At 35.6% G+C, this 25,067-nt stretch overlaps 3 protein-coding genes and 1 non-coding gene across 4 annotated transcripts; 1 reads left to right on the top strand and 3 right to left on the bottom strand.

Moving 5' to 3' along the window:
• Positions 1-3,961: 3,961 nt before the first annotated feature.
• On the top strand, positions 3,962-5,030 carry LOC104223849 (dehydrin Xero 1-like). The gene is made up of 2 exons (XM_009775353.2): positions 3,962-4,388; positions 4,598-5,030. The coding sequence occupies exons 1-2, from the start codon at positions 4,107-4,109 to the stop codon at positions 4,817-4,819; spliced, it is 504 nt and encodes a 167-aa protein (XP_009773655.1). The 5' UTR covers positions 3,962-4,106; the 3' UTR covers positions 4,820-5,030.
• A 262-nt stretch (positions 5,031-5,292) lies between these two features.
• Positions 5,293-8,882, bottom strand: LOC104223850 (pentatricopeptide repeat-containing protein At5g44230). Its single transcript, XM_009775354.2, has 2 exons — positions 6,641-8,882; positions 5,293-5,985 (listed from the first exon to the last, which is right to left on the bottom strand). Exon 1 carries the CDS (start codon positions 8,838-8,840, stop codon positions 6,879-6,881), a length of 1,962 nt encoding a protein of 653 aa, XP_009773656.1. The 5' UTR covers positions 8,841-8,882; the 3' UTR covers positions 5,293-5,985; positions 6,641-6,878.
• A 3,961-nt stretch (positions 8,883-12,843) lies between these two features.
• On the bottom strand, positions 12,844-24,405 carry LOC104223852 (uncharacterized). Its single transcript, XM_070168031.1, has 7 exons — positions 23,754-24,405; positions 21,680-21,822; positions 20,259-20,530; positions 15,525-15,679; positions 13,851-14,113; positions 13,652-13,714; positions 12,844-13,515 (listed from the first exon to the last, which is right to left on the bottom strand). Exons 1-7 carry the CDS (start codon positions 24,031-24,033, stop codon positions 13,258-13,260), a joined length of 1,434 nt encoding a protein of 477 aa, XP_070024132.1. The 5' UTR covers positions 24,034-24,405; the 3' UTR covers positions 12,844-13,257.
• LOC138886644 (U6atac minor spliceosomal RNA) lies at positions 21,916-22,044 on the bottom strand. Its single transcript, XR_011405693.1, has one exon. It is a non-coding gene; the product is annotated as a U6atac minor spliceosomal RNA (small nuclear RNA).
• Positions 24,406-25,067: the final 662 nt, after the last annotated feature.

Genomic DNA, 25,067 nt, shown 5'->3' with positions numbered 1-25,067 from the left:
TTTGCAGGTTGGCTTGAGCTTCCAGATGCATCAAGTTGGCTAGCACCTTGTGAGCTTTGGCTACCTTGCTGTGAAGGCATCCAATTTTCAGTCTACATAACATTGAGCAACAGATTACATAACAATGATGGAAACAGATTACTAGATTCATATGAACAATAGGAAACATGTGATGGCAACAAGAAATATTTGACAAGAAACATTTACCTTACAATATCTTTTGTTATGTCCTTGTTGATGGCACTTGGAACATGTCATTTTCACTCCACACTTGGACAACTTTCCATATTTCTTTTTTGGTTCATCTTTGCCTTTTCTTCTGTTCCTCTGAGGTCTACCAGGCATGGGTTTAGGTTTGGGAGGCTCTATCTTAGGATTGTTGGTTTCAGGCCACATCTTCATATTTGTCATAGGCTGGATGAAATACTTGTATGCTTTTAAGAAGGTATCCCTCTTATACCAATGCTCAACTGCCTGTTCAGGTTCTTCGTTTATGTGATAGTATGCAAGAACAGCATGTTGACATGGAATACCCCTCAACTGCCAAGCTTTACAAGTGCAAACCTTATCAGTCAGATTAACTACATGCTTATGTAGTCCTTCTCCAATCTCAAATCCAACATCAGCATTCCAAAGGACAGTACATTTTCTAGCAAGCTCTTTGCTATCCTCTAACAATAGCCTTGCCATAGGTGATATATCAGATATCCAAGTATCAGCAAATTTCAACATATCCACTTGCCTAGTCATTATTTTCCTTCTAATCTCCTCCAACATAGTTATAACTGATTTATGCCTAGAATCTAAAATCCATGAATTAAAGGTCTCACACATATTATTTTCAACATCACACTTGGAATGCACTTCAAAATAAGCTCTAACCCATGACTTTTTTGGATAATATAACAAATCCCTACAAATATCCTTACCAAGTTTGTCCATTTTCTCAAGCTCTTTTTTAAACTTAACTTCATAACTAGATTTAGAGCACCTCCAAAATTGTTTTCTCCTTTCCTCTCCTTTCCATTTCTTATGCCAATTAGACCAGATATGCCTGGCACACATCCTAAATTCAGCATTAGGTAAAACTTCATTCAAAGCTGCAGCAAATCCCTACACAATAATTAATTCACAATAATTAATTCAAATTACAGCAGCATATTACTACACACAACAGAATACTTAACAGTAGAATTACTTAGCAGCAGCAGAATACTAATGAACAGCTAATTACTACAACATCTAGTTACTTAACAACAGAACAGAATACTTACCTTTTGCATATCTGCCATCACAGTCAATCCTTCTCCAGTTCCCAATTGCAAATCATCTTTCAAGTAGTTGATGAAAAAACTCCAGCTATGTTTTGTCTCCTGGTCCACAACTGCCCATGTTATAGGAAACATTTGCTGATTTCCATTCTTGCCAACAACAACTAGAAGCTCACCTTTACAAGCACCCTTTAAGAAACAACTATCAAAACCTATGATTCTCCTACATCCTTCTAACCAACCTTTCTTCAATGCATCAAAGCACACATAAAAGTAAACAAAGAGATTTTTTCCTGGCTCAGTTTCACTGTTCATCCTTACCCAACATGAGCTACCAGGATTGGTCTGTTTTATCATATCAGCATAATCACATAACCTTGCAAACTCCATATTCCAATCACCCATGGACTCTCTGAGAACACGCAGCTTAGCCCTATAACAAATTGTCTTGCCAACATACAATCCTAGCTTGTCCCTACACAACTCCTGTATTTCCCATATCCTCATGTGGGGCTGCTTAATTATTTCATCTATGAATTTCTTTGCAACAAACTTTGAAGTGCATAACTTATTCTTGTCTGAAGTATCACATTTGTGTACTGGGTAGTAGTTCTTTACTTTAAAATCACCTGAATCTCTATCAATACAAGCATAACACACCCATTTGCATCTCTTTGATTTACACTTAGCCCTCACCCTATGTGGTTCATTTGGTCTCAATTTAATCTGCACCTTGTACTCAATTGCATAATTTGCTAATGCTTTCCGAAACTCTATAGCATTCTCAAAAATCATCCTGAGTTCAAATATAGCAACTTCACAATCAGGATCATACCTGATTTTTGTACTCCTTCTTCTTGCTGGTATATCAACACCAGGAATAGCTTCAGGATCTAACTCTTCTGTGCTACCTTCACTATCAGCCTCTGAACTATCAATAAACTGCTCATCACCACCTAATTTACCTACATATCTTGAAATCTTGTTTCTTCCAATATCCTCAAATCCTCTGTCAATGCCTGCTTCTCCTAGTGGTATCTCATCTATTGCAATTGGTTTTTTTCCTCTGCTTACCCTGCCTCTTGCTCCTCCTTTCAGCCCTTAGAGATCTCAATTCATCATCAACATCTGAATCATCTTCTTCAGGAAGAACATCTTTTTCTGATTCACTACTCTCAACATCTGATTGCACTCCATCTTCATTAACATTATGGTCTGGTGGTTCATCTCCATCAGCAGCATTTACAGTTGGTTCAGAAGAATTGTGAGTTGGTTCAGCATCATTCAAAGTTGGTTCAATATGAGGCTCAATAGGTGGTTCAACAACATTGTGAGTTGGTTCAGTAGGCAGCTCAATAGGTTCTTCAGTATTTGTATTACTCCCAGGTGTTGCCTTAGCTTTAAATTGGTCATTACCACCCCCACCTACCTCTGCCTCACATAAAAGACCAACATTTTTTTCGACTACTTCAGGCTGACTCACCCCATGACACAAATAAACATCCAAAATATCACCATGTTTTAAATCTTTCACAAATTCATATAACTGAAAATCAGAAAAGACTTTGATAAAATCACCATCTTTTTCCTTTTGACAATAAAAACCTTCAACAACTGCATACCCAAGGTCTTTAGCATAAGCAGACAACTCGACAACACTAAAATGGTCTTTATCGATAGCAACAGCAAAAGCATCTAATTCCCCTTTGTATATTGGGACAGGTTGCTCGATAAATCTACCCCCATGGTGAAAGCGAGTTAAAATATAGCCATCCTCTATAATATTCCCTTACATAAGACGACAAGGGATCAGCACAAAGGAAAACCCCAAAAAAACCCTAGCTTTATCAATAACTTACAAATAAAAAGCTCTAGCTGTAGCAATAGAAAATAAGGAGAGATTGGACCTTGAAGCGTTGTAAATACGGTGAGAAATCAGTGAAAATATTAGATTCTAACACCATTGACCAAAAGAAGAAGAAGCTTAACCGTGGTAGGACCTTTCTTCGGTTTCATCAATGATAAAAGGAACAATGGTAATATGTTTAGATCGTTTGTTTAGGGCTAGTTATTTGTATTTTAGTGGAAATAACACTATATAGATGAGGTGGACATTGAGGTGGACAAAAAAAATGATATAGCACGATTTATAATGGTTACTTTTGCCACGTTGACGGAGATTGCAGAACACACGCTTGGTTAATTAATAAGCCAGCAAAAAACGTGTCTAATTGGTATGAGAATTGCCTAAGAAACGTGTCTAATTGGAAAGAGGCATAGTTTAAGTGTCTAAGTAAAATATCGTGTCAACTTTAGGTGTCTCCGTATGTATTACGCCTTTACTAAATATATATTTACTTATTAAAGTCTTATCTATAATTTTAATAAAGTAAAGATTAAAATAATATTCATAAGACAAAAAAATCCGAAAATTCCGACAAAACTGAACAAATTCAAACCGATATAATTAGTTTGGTTCGATTTTGATAAAAACTAAACCAACCCGATTCATGTAATAATTTGCAAATCTGTTTCAGCGTACGTAGTCCACTGCATCGAGTAGCAGAATTTGACCCAAAAATATAACCAATCTTATCTCAAAGCCGACAGAGAAAAAACTTGGCACTCTCTCATGCTGCCACGTTCATGTCGACTGTGCTTAATCCACGTGACACCTGTGAAGTTCTGGTGCCATCAGCCCATGCACCGGAGTTTTCCATCCCTATATCAATCCCGTTTTCGCACTCGCATTTGAAACCATTTACACTCGGTACTTTCAACAGATCAAATTGTGTAGTCAGCTTTTAATTAGTTTTACTCTCTGTTCGTGAAGAAATGTCGCACTACGAGAACCAATATAGTGCAGGCCAGGCCCTGCAGACGGATGAATATGGCAATCCCATCCGCCAAACTGACGAATACGGGAACCCAATCCATCACACTGGAGGTACCATGGGAGACTATGGAACCACCGGAACAGGAGGTGCCTATGGAACTCACGCCGGTAGTGGCGCCGGCCACACCACTGGCATACTTGGTGGGGAACATCGTCCCGGCCATGAGCACGGTACTCTCGGTGGCATGCTCCACCGTTCTGGCAGCTCCAGCTCCAGCTCTGTAAGTAATTTTTTTAAAATTTATTTTTTCACGTATTCACTACTTTCTTTGTACTCCCGTAATGATAGTTTTCGTTCGGTGTAAAATTATATCTCAAATCCAAAAGAGCTTCTTATGGATGGAGTACATAGTGCATCGGCGGTGTAATTCAGCATATTATTGTTGTATGTCTCCCTTAATTATATGCAACACTTGTCTGTGTTTTGCAGTCGGAGGATGATGGACAAGGCGGAAGAAGGAAGAAGAAAGGGATGAAGGAGAAGATTAAGGAGAAATTGCCAGGAGGTCACAAAGACGATCAGACCCATTCAACTGCAACAACTACGACTACGGGTTATGGTATGGAAGGGGAGCATCATCATGAGAAGAAGGGAATTATGGACAAGATTAAGGAGAAGCTTCCTGGCCACCATGGCCCTGGCCACCACTAGAAAATCTGCTGCGAAACAATAAATACCTTTAAAGATACATGTAAAATGTTGGTCTAATACTTTTGTATTTCAAGGTTGTTTCTAGTTGGTCTTTGCTGAGTTCTGAAGCGTGGCACTATTTGAATAAAGCCATGGTAGACTCTTAAGTGCTAGTGGAAGCAGTGTCTTACATGTAATAAGTACGTTGTAATGTAATAAGTACGTTGTATCATGTGCCTCGTTATAGTGATGTGCCGTGGATATATTTAAATTCGCATGAACATTTCTTTCTTGCGTGGGATTCCGAGGTAATATTTAAGGGTTCGATCACATGGATGATGATTTGATAGCAAATACTACAAACAGCCATAGCATAGTATCGGGCTGTAACGTAACAAGGATTGCGAAACCAAAAAAAAGGGTAATGGAACGACTATTAGTTTCTCATCTCTTAATATAATCAGTGATGCAAAAGAATTGTAAAACAGTCATGGAACGAATATTAGTTTCCCATCTTTTATTTTATGCAAGAGAATTGGTACATAAACAGACGAGGAAGACGTGAGAAATGAGAAAGAACCAATACCTGAACCAGTGCTAGGTACATTTGTTTTTAAGATAAAAATCCTTCTCCTTCTGCTGCTCAAGTTAGATTACAAGAGAGTAAAAATTGGACACAACAAAGTGCTGCTTAAGTTATTAGATTAGAAGAGTGAGTAAAAATTGGACACACCAAAGTGAGAAAGGATACTGAGGTCCAGCTGAACGCTCGTTGTATCATAGGTACGAGGCAATTGCTTCGATTTTTTCCTGAACATGTTCTGTGACCAGATAAAAGTACATGAAGTTTCCTGCTTACCTGCATTGTCTACCCAGAGGAGCCTTTCCTGGTTCCCAGGAATAGCATGTTTCCTGCTAGCATAGTTCTCCATAGAATTTAAGCCACAGATGGGATCAGGGTTGAATCATGTCTGCACCAACATCGAGATCCAATTTCAACACATCCCAGCAAATTTAAGTAACACAGGCATCAGAGTTGAGTCTGATGGAACGTATCATCTGCCAGACAACCGAGTTTGCAATAATATTGAAGTCGCACAGTTACTGTCAAAGATCTTCTGATCCCAACACACAGTACCAACTTCAGGATCGCCTATCTTCGCAACTCACATCCAGGGAGTATTGCCCTTCAAATTCACAGGAAACGATACCACAAAAAAATAACTTAAAGTCAGAAAATGCAAGGGTGAGAGGACGAAAAATATCAGCATCTTTGAAGCATGTAAAAATTATTAATATTCTAAGTCATTCCTTAAAGGAGAAACTATAAAAAGGAAATAGTATCCCAGTTGTTACAAGGCTTTGCGAGAACGCGCGGAGATCAATCCTGTTGCCTGTTCCTGTCACCTAGGCTATCTTACGATGTTAAAATATCAAGTTTGAGAGAAAGATGGATCTTATTTTCACCATGATACTAGCCTTTCTATGTAAAATTTACTTCTGGAGATGGCTGTCTTTTATAGAGCTAGTTCCATATTTCCATACACTCTGCAAATTAGAATGTAGATGAGCTTGTTTATTCCGACCAGTTGAAATCCAAAGAAGTTCACAACCTCAGAGCAACACGTAATTTTTATTTTAATTTGCCAGCAGTAACCATTGAGTTCCACAAACTTTCAGAGATGTCATTTATTTCCACTAATCAATTAGGTTTCAAAGTTAACTAAACTCGGTACTGATCAACAATTTGTCAAATAAGATTCTAAATGAGAGTTGTAAGTATGTCCCAGGTGAGTGCAATCTTAAACTGACACTAAATGTATATATATCCAGTATAGGTACCTGTCATATAGGTTGGCACCTTGGATCATTGACAATTAGGGAACTTAGGTTTGCCCTTGAATGAATTTATCATACACTTCAGTTGAACAAGAATCCCAATTCCTCACTTCAAAAGCAACTCAAAACCATTTTGAATAACTGGGGAACTTGTGACCGAGTAATGGCTATCTCCAAAGAAAAAGGATCCTTCAAACTCACACAGAATTGCACTTGAGAGAAATAAGGGTCCTTCTATCAATTACCAAAAGTTACCACAAGAGCATACACCATTTCGGAAATGGTGAAATCTCTTGTTATCCCTGATAATAATCTCCCTGCCAATGACTTGAGATGCACCGCACATAAATGAGTGGCAATCTTCACATATTCTTAGATTTTTCATGATCCTAATGATAGACCCAGTATCAGTAATAAGCAACCCATATGCCAAAGCCAGCTTCTCACTATGTGTGAGAAGTATCCGCTTTTTATGTTCCTCACTCAGATCATAAGGCACAGAACTTAAGTTTGGCTCATAGCCATGTTTCTCAAGCCGACCAACAAGATCCTCAAGTGCTTCCTTAATCTCTTTCGACTTTAGGTGGGTCATATCACCAGCGTAGAACTCATGAATCATCCCCTCCTTGCCCTCAATCCAGCTCCGTGAAGGATCCTTTCTCAGCAGTTTTTGTTTTATTAATTTTCTTACCCCTAAAACATCTTCCCACCTTCCTGCTGAAGCATATGTATTGGCAAGCAGGACATAGTTTCCAATACTACCAGGTTCAAGCTCAAATAAACGGCTAGCAGCAACTTGTGCAATTTCAGGATTACCATGAATCCGACAAGCTCCTAGTAGGGCTCCCCAGACACCACTATTAGGCTCCATTGGCATAGCTTTGATAAGCTGAAGAGCTTCTTCTAGTTGCCCAGCCCTGCCAAGGAGATCAATCATGCAAGCATAGTGTTCTACTGATGGTTCAACACCATAATGTTTCTCCATCATATCAAACAAGTGTCGACCCCGTTCTACCAAACCTACATGAGTACAAGCCATAAGAACACCAATGAATGTCACCTTATTAGGCTTTACCTCAGTTTTCACCATTTCTTCGAACAAATCCAATGCAGCATTCGCACATCCATGCATTGCAAAACCCACAATCATCGAACTATATGAGAACACGTTCTTTTCCTTCATCTTCTCGAAAACCTTGTATGCCTCCTCCACATTCCCACACTTGGAGTACATATCAATCAATGCAGATCCGACCATGACATGATTGGCAGGTCCAAAACCATATCCCCCAGCCACATCACGAACCCAATTTGCATACTTAGCAGTTCCCAACTGCGCACAAGCTGAAATAACCCCAATCAGTGTCACCTCATCAGTCTGCACACCTCCACACTGCATCCTATGAAAGAACTCCAACGCCTCCCTCGGTTTAGCATTCTGCGCAAAACCCGACACCATAGCCGTCCATGCAACCAAATCTTTCACAGGCAATCTCTCAAACAGCTCAGCAGCTGCCATCATATCTCCAGCCTTCGAATACGCGACGATCAACGAAGTCCACGAAATCACGTCCCTATCAGGCATTTCATCGAACACCTTTCGACCACTATCCAACCAGCCACATTCTACATACATATCAATTAAAGTATTATGAACAAACAAATCCTTACAGAACCCACCAAGCTTTGTGCCCTGACAATGAATCTGTCTACCTAAATTCAACTCAAGTTCATCGCTACAACCCTTGAGCAAAGCCGTCAAAGTAAAAGAAACAGGGGATATATTTTCCCTTCTCATAGCACTATACAAACGCACTGCCTCTTTCAATGGTCCTTGAATACAATAACCCCGAATTAAAGAGGTCCATAGAAAAGGGTTACGGTATTCCACTTGATGAAATACAAGACGGGGATATGGGTCCATTGGGACATTGATTTTTGTGAGCATACGGAGTAGCTTTGCGAGAACATAACAGCATTGGTCAAGACTTTTGCGAATAACGTGAGCATGAACTTGTTTGATTTGAATTAGGCTGCTACAGTGGTCGAGAAGTGAAACCAGATGGGATTCTAAGAGCTTTGTCTCTTGAAGACGGGAAAATGGGACGAAGGGCTGCGAAGCTTCTGGGTTTCCGAGCTCGTAGCTTATGGGTCTTGGGATAGGGTTCCTCGGTGCGATCAGCTTCCGAGCTAGAGAAACCATTACATGCAAAGCTAAGGTCTACAGTTGAGACCAGAAGGACGATGGAAAGCTAACACTGTATTGTATTGTATCCTACTGTTTTATGAATATAACTAGTGAATTTGCCGCGCGCGGTTATTTTGTAAAAAATATTAATGAATTTATGAGATAATTTTTTTTAAAAGTGAATTGAGGTAGAAGAAAGAAAAACCATGAGAATTATTGGTCTTACCTATAAATATCATATTAATGTCTATTAAAATTATAATAACAATAATGTAGGCAAGTAAAATTGCATCTTTTTTGTTATAAAAATTCGATAAAACTCAATTGCTCGTTGTACATCATCAGTGTTTCACTATTCATACTCCTAAAATTTTAACAAATGTGCTTTGGAAAAGATTTGAAAGTCTTTTCATTTTAGGAGAAGATAAATTAAAAAGAAAAATATTTTCTACTAATTTTAGAACTCTATTAAAGGCTTTTAGAGACTTTAGAATCCTTTTTTAATACTTTCCTATTATAGTAGATATATTTGGTTATATTTTTTAAAAAGTATGTCTTTTTTCTATATTTTGATAAGTATTTGAGTAAAGGATACTTTGGTGTGCATTTAGTGTTTATTTGATTGTATTCCTAGAAGATCAATTTCTTAAAAATATATGTATATAAGACGTGATTTATATTTCCTCCATTATAGAGTGAGAGTTTTATTTCCAATTTTCCCTTCTTTATTTTCTTTTTCTCCCTCCTCCCCCCTCCCCCCCCCCCCCTTACACGATTCTTCTTTTCCTTTCCCTCTTCTTTTCTTACTCATTTCTTCCTTCTCTTTGATTCTTTCGTTCTTATTGGACCTCTTTGTTATTGTACTCCAGATATTTAACATTTGTTATTCCTTCTAAAATAATTAAATTTATTCTTCTTTTTCCTCCTGCTAATTTTCGGAAAAAAATCTGAAAAATACATTTTTTCCCTCAAATAGTTTTTGCTTTCCTTTTTATACTCTCTTCATTATTTCATATATAGTCATCTTTGCTCCCATCAATTTTCGTCAATAAGTACCTCCTTTTTTTTAATTGTAGAACCCAGTAAGTAAAAAAATATTGTGAATCAGAATCCGTGAGTTAAAAAGTCTTACACTATATCTGAATACAAACAAAACAAAATTTTGTTGGATAAGTATTATACAAATAGTAAATTTCTTTTTTAAAAATTGCACTATCAATTACGACTATGAATAGGTATAAGAGGACAGAATAGGCAAGATGTACTTCATGTTCATCATGTACTAAAAAGAAAGAGAAATATTTCTCCACAAAGGCACAACCAAATTGATCAGAATTCATAACAATAGAAATGTTCAAATAAAAATTGCCCTAAACACCGTCTTACTTTAAAATTTATTTTATAAAGGCAAATACTTCACCCCCCCCCCCCCAATTTGGAAATCAAAGGAGAAAGAGAAGGAAAAAGTAGGTAAAAGTAGGAGATAGTTGAACAATTTTTTTTTTGTAGTTAAAACCTTATATATAGTTTAGGTGTAAATAAGAGAATTAATAAAAACAAAACCTAAAATCATAAAATTAATTGACCTTCATTTCTTTTTCACATAAAATTAAATTTGTAGGCGAAAACTTTATTTTGATCAACCAACACTTCAGGCAAAAGATAATGATACATCAATTACCATTCTTATAATAGACTTAAACTCCTCTAAAATCACAATTATTCCAGAAAATGCACATTAAACAACGATTTAACAATATCCTTACAAATTATGAAATAAACTAAATGCAGCAACTAAGCACACTATTAACTGTCAACTTGCAAAAAAATAAAATTAAAATCAATGAAATTAAAAAGGAGAAAGAAAACATTACAGGCAAAAGGTAATACAACATCAATTACCACTCCTCATGATAGACTTAAACGTCTTCTGAATTGTAAGTGCAATTGCTCCAGAAAATACAATTTAGAAAACGACTTAACATTATTATCCTTGAAACAAATTAATCCAAATGCAGCAACTACACACAACAATAATCAACGTGCAAAAAACACAAAAAACAAAATCAATGAAAAAAAAGGAGAAAAAAACATCATAATCTTATAATACATTAAGCGCAATAATATTTTAATTTTCTGCAACTAAAGCAGGAAAAGGCTTCAAATATTTTTCAAAATAACAATTATTTCCGACTAAGAATTAAGAAAAGTAAAAGAAATAAAAAATCAAAGATGATTAGTAACAATTAACGTTACAAATTTCAACCTTTTAGACTAAAAAGGTCTAAAAATATACACACACACACAAAAAAAAAAAAAGAACAACTCATAATTCATCTGCAATGGAGAAACGTAGGAAAGAAGAAGGAAAAAGGGTAAGAAATTAGGAAGGAAAGGTGGAATTTTAGGAGAAGAAATAAGTAGTAGTAGTAGTAGTAGTAACGAGGAAAGATATAAAGTAGTTCATTATGTTGGTAACGGTTGAAGACATGGGAGAAAGAAAAGTGAAAGGATTTTTTTAAATAGCACATAAATAGGGAAAAAAGGGATAAAAGCCAAAAAAAAAAGAGAAAATAGATAAATAGGACCCTTGGTCAAAGAGAGGTGTCAAGTCATCTCCTATTGCCCCAACTTTATATATATATATATAGAGAGAGATGTTTGAATTGATTGTATTGTTTGTTATTGTTAAATAATATCTTGGTTTGACTGTATCGTAATGTACTGTAAACTGATAAGTTTGCTAAAATACCCTCAATAGTTTAAATATTAAATTTATCAAAAAATATGCATAAAAATAATTTTTAAAAAACAAAATAGAAGAAGGCAAAACAACTTAAGAAAGCATAACAAAGGAGTGAGACAGAAGAAGGCAAAACAAAGAAGCACAACTAATTTGAATTGAGTTAAAAGCAAATTAGGAGAAAAAATAAAATTGAAGGCGGCAAAACACCTTTAACGTTAGCGGCAGAAATTATGGAAAAAAATAAAGTAGGTAATAGGTTGGAGATTTGGAGTTAAAATAGCAAAAAAAAAAGCTAAAGGATAAAATAGAATTGTAGAGTAATAAGTTAGGGCATAATTGAAAAGAAAAATAGGAAACAATCCCACCACACCAAATCGGTTGTTTCAAAAAAGGGGATTTTTTATTGTTCCGAAACAATGAATTTAACAATACAATACATCCAATTTAATGAAATAATCAAAACAAACATTGTTTTGGGATAACAATACAATACGATACGATGGGAACAACCATCCAAACAAGCTGTAACTCCTATTATCCAATACATGAGTGCCAACTTATGATGGCAATTGACTATAAATGATTTATATTGTAAAATTAAAAAATAATTTTTAAATTAAAATTGTTTAATGGATCTGATTTTTATCTATTGTGAAAGTTGTAGGAGTGATGTTTTACACTTTAGAACTTCTCAAATAAAAAGCGTCATATAAGCTCGGATAGAGATTACTAGGCATATAGCTTTGTGAGTTGTAACAGTGATTTAGTTAACTTGAGCGACTTAACTCAGATGAAGGAAAGTACAAGAGGCAATATCTTTAAATTTAGATAGAAATTGGGCATCAATTCATTAGTTTTATTGCAATGAAACTTGGGCATTTAGAAACTATTCAGAAGTATTCAGGTCAAAATAGTTTAAACAACTTGAAAAATGTTCAAAAATTCGTAGTCGAGCCTTTGTTCAAACAGCTCTCAGCGATAAGTGGTGGATGGGTCATCTGTCAACGCTCTATTTCAGTATATTAAAGCCTTTTGCTTCATTTTTGCAACATTTTAACCTAGTACTCAATTCGTCAAGGAACTGGGGATACGAGGGAGCAAATCCCGGTAAATCAGATAGATGGTGGACTGAGTATGAGATGTTCAAGCAGCTTCAATCTGTGTTGCTAACCATTGCTTCTTCGATGCATAACATGATACCACCTCTACTATAACAGGACTTGTTACCAAATATATGTGTGTGTGTGTGTGTGTTTATATTAGTTGCAGACAGGAGATAACTTAGCTTTCTTGACCCAAAAAGGAAACCCCACTCTCTACTTACAGGAAATACAGGTCCAGAACACAATGATGCAAAGGCCTTTACTAAGACGTCCATAAAATCATACTATTTCCTCCCAGACTATATACTATCCTACCGAAAAAACAAAAAGAAGTAGAATTATGGTGAATGAATAGCAGCATTAGTCCTTCTGAGACCACATTGACAACATCAAGGATGAGAAAGTCGTTTTTTTTTCACTCATAAAATATATAAGCAAGAGACGGCTGAACATTTTATCTATGGTATTTCATTTCCTGTTGTTGTTGACCACCTACTCACAGCTTATAAATTTCCACGTCTCATCTACAAATGCAGCTCCAACTGAGAATAGAGGCTTTATGCTAGCCAACAGTAATAAAATTTCATGTCTTTTGGTGTTCCTTTGCTTTTTGCAACACGTCCTTTAAAACTGCAGCAATTCTTTCTTCCATGTGACGCTCCAGAAATACCTCTTTCACCCTCTCATACCCTTTTTTACCCATTGTAAGCCTCCTCTCAACGTGAGTGGCTAATTTAACAATGTTTTTTGCAAGGGGCATTATCCCTTCTTTCCCCACAGGATGTAGCAGACCAGTCGTTCCATCTATTACAATTTCTCGGGTGCCACCAGCTGCAGTTCCCTGAAATGTAAGGCAAGAAGATGTGAGTGTAAGTTCTTCCAATCTAATGAAATATTTTAGATTATGCAAAGAAAATGTTGTATGTAAAAGAATAACTATGCAACAAGCCAAGATGGTGGAAGAAAATGGCAATTACCAACACGGGCAGCTGAAATGCCATGGCCTCGATAGTAATCCGACCAAAGCATTCACCCCGTGCCTACAAGGTTAAAAGAGAAGGGATGAATAATATGAAGTTAGCTATTACCGTAGTAGTAATATTATCTTACTTAAGAGGACAACAAACAAAAAAAAAAAGGAATAAGTGACCTAGCATCCACACCATGCCTACAAACCTGAGAATTCTGAACAAGAACGTCAATTGCAGCAAGATATGGAGCTACTGTCAGTGTCTTATTGACAAAATGAACATACTTTTCGATCTTCTTTGATATAACGAAGTTCCTAAGCTCTGTCTCAAATTTGCTATGACTAGTCATGTCACTCCCTACAACAACAGCATGAATTGATGGCAATTGTAACTTCCGTTCTTGAATAAGCTGCAAGCTCTCATAGAATGCTCGTAAAACTAAGTCCTGACCCTTCCCACGAGTAACACCTGCAATATTGCAAGCCCAGGTCATACTGTAGTTAGAAAAGGACCGTTAGTGAGAAAGCTACCAATATTTCGAATCCAAGTCGTGCAGTAGTTAAAGAAAAGTCTGTACAGCATGACGAGGAATACAAGTGAGTCATAGTGATTGGATAAATTCAGAAACGGAAAAGGGCTAAATATACCCCTCTACTTTCAAATATTGTTTACCTGTACCCTTCGTTATACTATTGGGCTATCCATACCTCTACCGTCATACTTTGGAACAAAAATACCCCTATTGTCATACTTTGAAACAAAAATACCCCTATTTTGGATGGAGTGCCACGTGGCAACACCAGATTAAAACGACCCATTTCTTTTTTTTACCCGATCGTTTTTAAAAAAAAAACACAACCCGACCCATATTTTCAAATTTTTCCAGTTTTTTTTTTTTTTTAAATTTCAGTTTTTAAAAAACGAAAATATTTTGTTAAAAAACAAAAAAAAAAAAATCTGTTTTTACAAATTTGTTTTTACAAAACAAAATTCTTTTAAAAAACTGAAAAAATAAAAAATATATATATTTCAAAAACGAAAATATTTTGTTGAAAATAATGTTTTCAGTTTTTAAAAAACGAAAATATTTTTTTTCTGTTTTATCTCTTTTTATCCCCATATTTATACACATTAATTTTGCTATATTACCCAAAAATCCCCCCCCCCCCCCACACACACACCACTCTCTTCCTTTTTTTTCGTTTCATATATTAAATAAAATTTCATATACCTTATAAAAAAATCCTTTATTTATAGAACCCAAAGAAGCTAAAACTCTTTACAAAAAAAAATTCAGTTTATAACAAAATATTTTCGTTTTTTAAAAAACTGAAAACAATATTTTCAACAAAATATTTTCGTTTTTGAAAAATATTTTTTTTCATTTTTTCAGTTTGTTAAAAGAATTTTTTTTGTAAAAACTGGAAAAACAAATTTATAAAAACAGAATTTTTTTTGGTTTTGTTTTTTAACAAAATATTTTCGTTTTTAAAAACTGTAAAATTTTAAAAAAAAAAAAAACTAGAAAAAAAATGACAATAGGGGTCGGGTTGTGGTTTTTTTTAAAAACAGATCGGGTAAAAAAAGAAATGGGTCGTTTTAATCTGGTGTTGCCACGTGGCACTCCATCCAAAATAGGAGTATTTTTGTTTCAAAGTATGACAATAGGGGTATTTTCGTTCCAAAGTATGACGGTAGGGGTACGGATAGCCCAATAGTATAACGAAGGGTACAGGTAAACAATATTTGAAAGTAGAGGGGTATATTTAGCCCTTTGCCGATTCAGAAAATATAAAGCAGGTATTCAAGAAAGCAGCTTTTAACAGGATCGAAGCATGATAAATTGTAATGCATAATAGTACTACAGGAAAAGGCTTACTATTTATGATGGCAAATAGTATATCTTCATTTCGAACTCCAAGAGATTCACGAACATGCTCCCTCAAAATTCTTTTTGCCACACTATCTTCAGCAATTTCCATTAGCTCATTGCTGTTGCCAAGATGAACAACATGGGTTTTTGGCATTTTGATCCTACAGAATATTAATAACAAGTTTGAGAGATTATACAACGCATACAACCAAGAAAGGAAAAATGAAGGATAAGCAACGTATACAAGGTAGATTTGGACATAAATGAGAAGTTTCTGGAGTTCACCCAAAGTTTGAGCATTCAGACCCAAGTATTAGAAAGAAGATTTCCATTATATTCCCTTACCAACGGAGAAATAAATTCAACTAAATTTTTATGATCAGGTAAAGAAAAATAATTAACTAAATTTTATGCCTGGAAATAGATTGAGATGCACTTTGAGTTTAAAATTACTTCACATAAATATACGCATTCAGAATTTTCAGAGAAACATACCAAGCATCCACCACAATTAGGATCAGGGTACTTTCAGTATAAGTAACATTAGAATTACTGTTAGCATTTTCTACTTGCCATGGTAATCCGACTAAGTACTCTTCTATGTAACAAAATGCAAACCAGATAGTTTTCCTGGAGTGCTGCTTTTTCACTTCTTGAGTCCAACAGAATCTCATTAGGATAGATATTGATAAAGACACCAATGACAGAGATAAGAAAGGGTTAACTATAATGAAGCAACCTGAAGTTACCAATGGAACCATGAATTTCCAGCAAAGATAAGAAAGCTCTTGCATCTTGTGATCTAAACTTCCGCAGTAAGATTACTTTTATCAGCTAGATTTGTATGAAGTACAAGCTAACCTATCTTTTTTTTGGGGGGTGGGGGGGTGGGGGTGGGGTAAGAGAGAAAGAGAACGGTTACTGCCTGTTCATTTACCCCTTTTATATGGGTGCTAGGCAATACCCATAACTAAAATGCTGCACGTAAAATGATAGGCAGTACATGAAGGCCATTTTTAAAGTTCATATCTGACATAGTTCAATGAGATTTTCATCTCCTTCTTTGATAATACAGCTAGTAAACTCTGAATAACTACAGCAGCTCCCAATAGGCAGATAAATTTTTTATGTCCAATTTTAGGGTTGTGCATTCGAATTGGTTTATCAATAAATCGAATCGATTATTTGTTAACGGTTTTTCGATTTAACGATTTCGATTTCGAAATTTTCCTTATCGAGTTATCGATTTCGATTTTGTCCTCTTCGGTTATCGGTTTATCGATAAACCGATAAGATATACTCCCTCCGTTCCAATTTATGTGAACCTGTTTGACTGGGCACGAAGTTTAAGAAAAAAATAATTTTTTTTTTAAATTTGTGGTCCTAAACAAGTCAAAAAGGGGCCAGAGTATTATGTGGTTATAAAAGCTTCTCATTAAGGGTAGAATTATAAGTTTAAACTAAATTGTTTACAAATTTAGAAAGGGGTCATTCTTTTTGGAACGGACCAAAAAGGAAATAGATTCATATAACTGAAACAGAGGGAGTACTAAAAAAACAAAAAAAAAAATTATTTTTTTTTATTTTTATTTTACCCTTATTCTATAATACCCTTCCCTTTACCCTAAGTCCCTAACCCTATTATTTCCTCTACCACATTTAAGGAATGATCACATTTAAAGCTCAAGGGAATGAAGTTCAAATTAATGGAAAACAGAATTAGCTTTGATGATGTATTTTTTTTATACCGTTGGAGTGTTGGTGGCATACATTTGATCCCATACTTTAGTTTCATTGCATGTGCTTGTTGACACAATTTTTATGTTATAAACGGTGTTCGTCTTATTTTAGCTTCTTTTTGTCCATATTAGTTAGGCGTGTTTATAGCGATATACTTTCCGTGGAATCCCGCAAATTTTCTTATTGGTGTAATCGATAACCGAATCGATAAGCCCCAAAAATCGATAAATCGAAATCGAAAAAATCGAAACCTTACTGAAACGACAACGATAGGCATATGTACAAATCGATAATCGATAAGTAATTATCAATAAGGGTCAAAATCGAATGCACACCCCTACCCGATTTTCTCTCATTTTTAAGGACAAGTAGATCTTTCTGGAAGAATGTTCACAGCACTTAAACTTTTATCCCTCATAAGTCTTATGTTTTTCAATTTATGTATTAACATTCCTTTACCTCCCTCTATCATTTCTTATGGAGTTCTGGTGACTGTACAAGTCAACAGGAAAGAAAATCAAAAATAGATATATGCCAGTGGGAAATGATGGCAGCTTGAGAGAGTAAACTACCATTCTAATAGCCTGTTTGGCCAAGCTTTTCAAGACAAAAAAAGTGCTTTTTCCCCCAAAAGCACTTTTTCCCCCTAATTTGAGGTGTTTGGCCAAGCTTATTTGGGAAAAAAGTGCTTTTGGGAAGAAGCAGAAGCAGTTTCAGAGAAGCAGAAAAAAGTAGCTTCTTTCCAAAAGCAGAAGCAGAAGCAGTTTTGGCTTTTCTTCTTACCTAAAATACCCTTAACAAAATATAGTATATACCAAAATAACCCTTAAACCTAATACTTAGGATATTAATTTATAAATATTCTTCTTATTTTTAGGAAACTTTATAATATATAGTGTCTTTAGGGGTGAATGTTTTTATATTTGTTGAAGGAATTTTAATATATTTAACTTATATTAAAAGAATTAAGTACTTTTTAATTTTATTTTCATATTTTACTTAAATAAAATGATTTTTTTAATTATTGCATGTAATAACAAAATTTTGATATTATTTATTTACTTATAATATTAATTATTAAGTAAATCTATTCATGTCCTTATTCGTAATTTGACACTTAAAAGTACTTTCTAAAAAGCTTGGCCAAACACAAATTATTTCTCAAAAGTGCTTTTCAGACTGATTAGCCAAACACAAACTGATTCTCTCCAAAAGTACTTTTTTCAAAAGCACTTCTTGATGATAGGCTATAATTACGTATTTTAGTCGATTATTACACTCTAATTTACTGCACTTTAGTTAAGTTTGCGCTTTAATCGCTAGTGTTTTGCACTAATTGTGTGTTTTATGCCTTGTAGGTGTGATTCCGAGCTATATAGATGTTATGAAATAAATTTAAGTGGTTTGGAGCTTTGAAGTCTGAGTAAGAGCTCAAGGAATTAAGCCGGGATCGTGTTCGGGGATCAACGGATGATAAAACAACAAAACAAAAACTCGAAGAGGCATATTGCGCACTGTCTAGTAAAATAGACATAACTTTTTGCTCAGAACTCCATTTGGTCTCCATAATATATGATTGGAAAGATAACTCAAAGGGCTACAACTTTCATGTTTTACGTTTTTCCAAATTCCAAACGGAACAGGGTGAAAAATCGCGGTTTTGGCGCGACCGCAGCACAACCGCGGCAGAGGGCAGTCGCGGACAACTGAAGAATCTGAGGGGGTGTTTGGCCGCGGTTTGACCGCGACCGCGGTGGTACCGCGGTAGGATGCGTAAATTTCAGGGACCAAAGTGCAAAACACGGGATTTTAAGCCCTAAACCTTATATTAAACCAAGGAAGCCGGCCAAGAAAAGGAGAGGACATATTTTTGACATAGATTTGACCTAAGGAGGCAGAGACACAATAGGAGCAAGGCTTGGGAATTCTTCTACAAGTTTTTTCTTTTCTCTTCCTATTTTTTATTGTTGGTTATGACTTTTAGTACTGTAGTTTTACATACTATTATGAATAGCTAAATTGTTATCTAGAGTTTTGATAGAACCTTTTGTAGGATAAATTCTTGTTATGTTGTTATATAATTGAGCCGTAGTATAATCTCTATTTGTTCAACTACGTTCTTATTGTCGTTAATTGAAGAGCTCTCAATTAGCTGTGCCTATTTAGTGTGCATAACTCGGGAGAGAGTGCATATTTAGGTAATTGTTGAACAACACCACTCCCAGAGTATATGAGGGATCAATAACCGAGGGTTTAAAGGCGGGATTAGGGATAACGAAGCCTTGGGTGCGATCTGAAGTGAGCTGTATCAAAAGCCAGCTAGCGTAGCTCGGGAGAGTGCGTCTAGTAAATTGTCGTGATTACTCGGGAGAGATTTACGGTAATAAGAGTGCTCATGATCGGTAGAGAATACTTAGGCGAAATTATAGAAGACATAGCGGGAAGGATTCCGACAATTGGGGAAATCATAACTCTAGACCTCCTTAATCTTGTCTCTAACTCTTAGTATCTTTAGTTGTTAATTTATTATTTTAATTTGTTAATCAATTAGTTAAACACAAGAATCTAAATATCTATAAGTTAGGAACTGTTCAAGCTTGTCTTCTTGGTGATAGTGAACAGCTGTAGCTAAGCCTTAGTTCTCTGTGGGATTCGACTCCGGACTTGTAAACCGGGTTATATTTGCAACGACCGCATTGTCCTTTTTATAAGGCATAGTTGGGGCGTGATCACTTCTCAAAATAAACTGATTTCTCCAGCTTGGCCAAACAGGCTATAAGACTAGAAGATTTCATTTACTCAATTTAAACAGTCAAAAAAAAAACGATTTCATCTACTCAATTTATCGTCTAAATTCACATTAATGTGTAAGCAAAACATTCTGGTATCACAACGATGATGCTCAAGACGTGATTTGAACCTAAAGATGCATGACCTCAAAAGGCCACTGGAAGTAGATCCGTCACCAACTATATCAAAATTGCAAACTTATAAACATACCTTAGCCGTTCCTGTGTTCTATTCTTCCAGTATTCAGCTGTTACATGTGAATCAATCATTGCACCAGCAACATATGGGAGGTGCTTCACATAATCTAGACTGAAGTAATGACCTCGCATTTCATGGATCCACCATAACACTTTGGGAAGGACACGAGGAACATGTTCCTTGAGAACAGCATCCAACCATTTCCCAGCAACGGCAGTGTTTAAAACAACCAAGTCAGCTTTTAAAGCAGTGTCTATTGCCTCCTGACCCTTAGCAGAGACAACCTGAAAGCAGACATGCCTCCCATAAGCACAATCATTTCAATCTTTCCTACTAAACTATACGTTTCAATAAGGCAGAAGAATAAATTTCTAGATCTCAGTGACTAGACATGCACATCACTGCAAATATGCCAGCCATTAATTGCTTAAGGCTGCTGGAACAAAATAAGCGAATGGCAGACTACCCTGCAGAGAATGACCCCTATTGTTTATAAGGAGTAATATCACTTATCGAAACATAAAATGTGTGTTATGAAACAAATAAGGATAATATTTAGAAAAGAAAAAGTGAATCTCACAGAGAATGACCTCTATCATTATCATATTTCAGTTTTCATGGAGGGTAAGATGCTAAAAGAGCTAAAAGCCAAGAGAAATTACAGGAAAACATGGAATTTCATCTCAAATGGATAAGGGGGCAGAACACATAGGGCAAAACCTCCACTAATAGTAATGACAGTTATCTCTGCTGATAGTACTGTTATACACTTGTTGGATACCGGTTAAACAAATAAATTAGAAGCGATTAAAACACACTACGTTTTATATACCTCAGTGAACTTGTCCCTCCCCCCAAGTTGATTTTCCCTTTTTCTCTATAAAAGCTCAAATAAGAAAAAGGATAATTTTGGTGGGAAGCAGCAGGTACCCGGTGGAATAGTCGAGAAGAGTGCAAGCTAGCTCGGATACCACCATAAAAAAGAAAAGAAAAGAATAGCTTTTTCTACATATATTATACTTCACACGCGAGGCTCGTCTTTACAGTCTCACAATTTTCCTTACATGTTTATTTGTATTCCATCCCATTAACTTTCAATTCTCTTCTTAATATCCGTGAAAAGTTAAACATGGACATTTTTTAGGACTAAGAAAGTAATTGAAAAAACAAAATATATAATAGGAAAAATAAAAGAAAAAGAAAAAAACGAGCCCAATGGTGGAAACAGATTTAGTCTGCAAAGAAATGGTGAATGAGTACCAATGAACTAGAATACCAAAAGGACAAAAACAAGTACTAAAACTGAAATTACTATTACCTTTCTCAAAAGAAAAGGAACTGAAACTGAAATTAAAACGAGGAAAGATGAAATTGTGAAAATATATGGGAAGGTATGAAATCTCAAGCTGGAAAGGAATACTGCTAAGTACAACCTGAACTCCTCGGTGTAACATTTTGTGTTCCAAACTGTATACGACGTTATTTGTTTCAGATGGTCTTTGATTTGTGATCCAACAGACTTCAGCTCCAACACTTCTCAGCAAAAATGCCAGCTCCATCAGCAACAAGGGTCCACCTATATGGAAAGAAAGAGCAATCATAGTGATTAGAAGTAGTATTTGTTTCCATGATATGGCACTTTCCTTTTTTTCCCTTCTTTTTTCATAAATCAAAATATTCATTGATACTCAACCACGATGATGTAATAATTATAAAGGAGGTAGTAAACAGGTAAAGCCCAAAGGCTGTTCACGTCCTTGTAAGGAGGATGCCAACCATCTCTCCTTTCTATGAACACAATTATAAAGGAGGTACAATACAAGTATTCTTTAAGCATCCAAAATACCAAGTTCCTAAAATGTCGGTGTTTATTACAACATAAATGCAAATATACAAAAGATACCAAATAGAGAGAAATTAACTCCTAATCAATGTATTTTCGGCCTCTTCGAAAGTTCTTTTCTTTCTTTTCTCTCTTAATTATCAAAATATGCAAAAGGGCCCAATTATCCATAACCTCTTTCTCTCGGCTCCCAGCCCATTTATTTGCCAGCACTGAACTCAGTTTTCAAGTGCAAGGAAAATCAAACTAATAGGTTTCTTTTTTCAGATAAAAAATAAAACATTCTAGAATATATGGAACGGATTTAAATGATGCATCAAACCAAGGGCTTCACTGGTAACATGCTTTTTACTGGATCTCATTTCCATTATCAAGAAGATGCAGAGAAATTACTGAAATAATAAAGTTGTAACAGAAGTGGTTCAATGTTTGGCGGAAATTTGAAATCAAGTTATACAAAGTAAAAATAAAAATAATTAAAACATAGAATAACTGGGAAGCAGCAAACTTAAGTCGACAAACTGTTGCTAGCACCAAAAAAGCACATTATCAACAGAGCATGAGCGAGCACATTTTGGAACATGAATTAAATGTTCATCAGCCAGAACAGATTACAAAGATTACATCCATTTTCAATATTTTAAAACATTTTAGCAATCAGGTTAAGGAGCAGCTGAAGAGGTTCTAGCCAAAGCTCAAATCTAGCGGTTAAGAACTCTGGTTATTTTGCTCGTCAAAATAATGAAATATTGCCAGCTCCAGAAGAGTGAAAAACCGGCTAGCTAAAGAATCCAAAATGACAGATCAACTCTCTTAATTGCTCAAAAATATAAGTACAAGATAACCTCAAATATCCTGCTATAGAACAAATTTCTTTTATCAAACTTCAACGAATTTTATACCGTCTTTCATAACTCATTCACAACTATCTTGTGCTATAAAGATAAATAATACCAACAAAAGGGTGTAGATCAAAAGAATGAAAAGCGACAAGACAAGATAGGAGGATCCAGTGATTTCTCAATCTATTTGTATGCAACACGTGTTTCTCATTTGATTTTGTTCCATAGACATTTCAGTTAATACACTGTTCTAAAACATTTCAGTTCATTTAAACTTCTCCCAAAGTGGTACAGAAAGAGGATACATACACACAGCATTAATTAGGGATGCCACGAACATCCATTCCACCATTTTAATGTTCTCAATTTAACTCATCTCCGATTCTACACCTCTTATTTAGTTTTGTGATTTCGTGATTACTTCCTTTTACACCTTAAATAGCCAACTTCCATTACAACACTAATTCTGAATGAATGAATTAGCTAATAAATAGCAGATCCAACCCATTAATACGCATATTAAAATAATTGTTACCATTCTAAAAAAAACGCATATAAAAACAATTGACTTCACATCTCACTATACACAAAAAAAAGGGCGCGCACACACACACACACACAACAACAACAGGATCAACAGTAACACAAGTGATTCACTAATGCAGCTAAACAACACTCTTCAGTCCAGCTAGACTAGCAACATTTCACTCTAGAATGCTCCATAAGCAACATTGACGAACCGAACTAAACATAATATACGATATATATATAGTAATTAAAAGCGAAATTCAGGCAAAGCAAAAGAAAAAAAACAAAAGGTACCAGAAAGGGAAAGTTCGTGGGAGACAAGAAGCACAAGCCTAGACTTCATAAAACTGAGAGGGCTCTGAGTAACAGCAACTCCAATTGGCTTAGCTGATTCCGGTGAAGAGTTATATCGCTTCGCAGAAGCCACATCTACGCGGCAATCACAGGAGGACTCAAGGCTAGCTCTCACGATAAAAGCAATGGCAGTGGTAACTGAAAGCATCACAAGGAGCGCTACTACAGTCAGCCAGCGCTTGCGGAACAGAGCCATAGCTACGGAAGAATGCTTCGCCATGTCCAAAGCTAGGGTTTGTGAAGGTAAGAAGTTGGATCTGTGTCACCTTTCTCCGCATTTTAGGGTTGGGGTTTTTGATCTGAACTGGTAATTGGCGTACATTTGGCTTTTAAATTGACACTTGGAAAAAAGAAAAGAGCTTGTTCTTTAAAGATTGGAAGAAGAAGATCTACTGCGCTGGGTATAATAACTGCAGCGAAGAGTGATTGGGAACTTTTTAGATTTGACTAAGATTCAGCTTTAATGAGGAAACTGTGTTGTTAATCGCAAATTGGCAATGGCGATGCTGTCTTTCGAGAAAAATTGTCAATACTTTTGTACTCTAGTAGTAGTTTATTGTATTGCTCAGTAATCCCCTTGTTTCAATTTGCTATAGTTTTTCAAGCCATTCTTGGTCTCGAAATATTGCCTATGATAGTAAATTACAGTTTCAGCCCTCGAAATTGTCCAGAAATATTGCCTATGATAGTAAATTACAATTTCAGCCCTCGAGACTGCCTGGAAAGGTTGCCTATTATGACAAATATTGCTTATTCTGTGTGCGAGTGTGACCATGCATGTCACATTCTGAGTTTGTGTGTACAAAATGGGACGTAAACATCCTCCATCAAAATCTATAAAGTTTGAATATAATTTGACGTCTCAAAATGTAGTAGGAGTATTACTTATGAACCAACTTTTTTTCTCTTAGATTCTATATATTTTCTTAAATCTAATGGCAAGCCCATAAAATCTCTTACTAACTTGTTAGTGTGTCGCTAATTTAGAAGGTTCGAGGTAAGATTGATGAGCTTGAATGCAGATAGATAGAGAGAATGTTTACATTCCTTAACGTAACACCAAAATTCGTGCCTGGGAATTTAAAGATGGAAAATAACTACAAAATCTAATACTTGATAGTTCATAAAATGATGAAGGTTACAACTTTTAGATTATCTTAAGTCAAAAGATGTAGTACTCTTATTATTCTCTTCATGACTGCTAAAGTCTTGACAGTTCATCCTCAAATATGGAGCCAAACCTTAACCAGGAAC

The sequence above is a fragment of the Nicotiana sylvestris genome, chromosome 2 (genome assembly GCF_000393655.2).
Source record: "Nicotiana sylvestris chromosome 2, ASM39365v2, whole genome shotgun sequence".
Taxonomy (NCBI): Eukaryota; Viridiplantae; Streptophyta; class Magnoliopsida; order Solanales; family Solanaceae; genus Nicotiana; species Nicotiana sylvestris.
This window is presented reverse-complemented; position numbering and strand designations above follow the sequence as displayed.

Bases quoted from the DNA above. Each gene is read 5' to 3' on its own strand.
- LOC104223849 (XM_009775353.2), top strand. From the start codon at position 4,107: ATGTCGCACTACGAGAACCAATATAGTGCAGGCCAGGCCCTGCAGACG. The intron at 4,389-4,597 runs GTAAGTAATTTT...TGTGTTTTGCAG, and splicing joins GCAGCTCCAGCTCCAGCTCT to TCGGAGGATGATGGACAAGG.
- LOC104223850 (XM_009775354.2), bottom strand. From the start codon at position 8,840: ATGGTTTCTCTAGCTCGGAAGCTGATCGCACCGAGGAACCCTATCCCA.
- LOC104223852 (XM_070168031.1), bottom strand. From the start codon at position 24,033: ATGGCGAAGCATTCTTCCGTAGCTATGGCTCTGTTCCGCAAGCGCTGG. The intron at 20,531-21,679 runs GTTGTACTTAGC...GTCTGCTTTCAG, and splicing joins TGTTACACCGAGGAGTTCAG to GTTGTCTCTGCTAAGGGTCA. The intron at 15,680-20,258 runs GTATGTTTATAA...AATATTCTGTAG, and splicing joins AGAACACAGGAACGGCTAAG to GATCAAAATGCCAAAAACCC.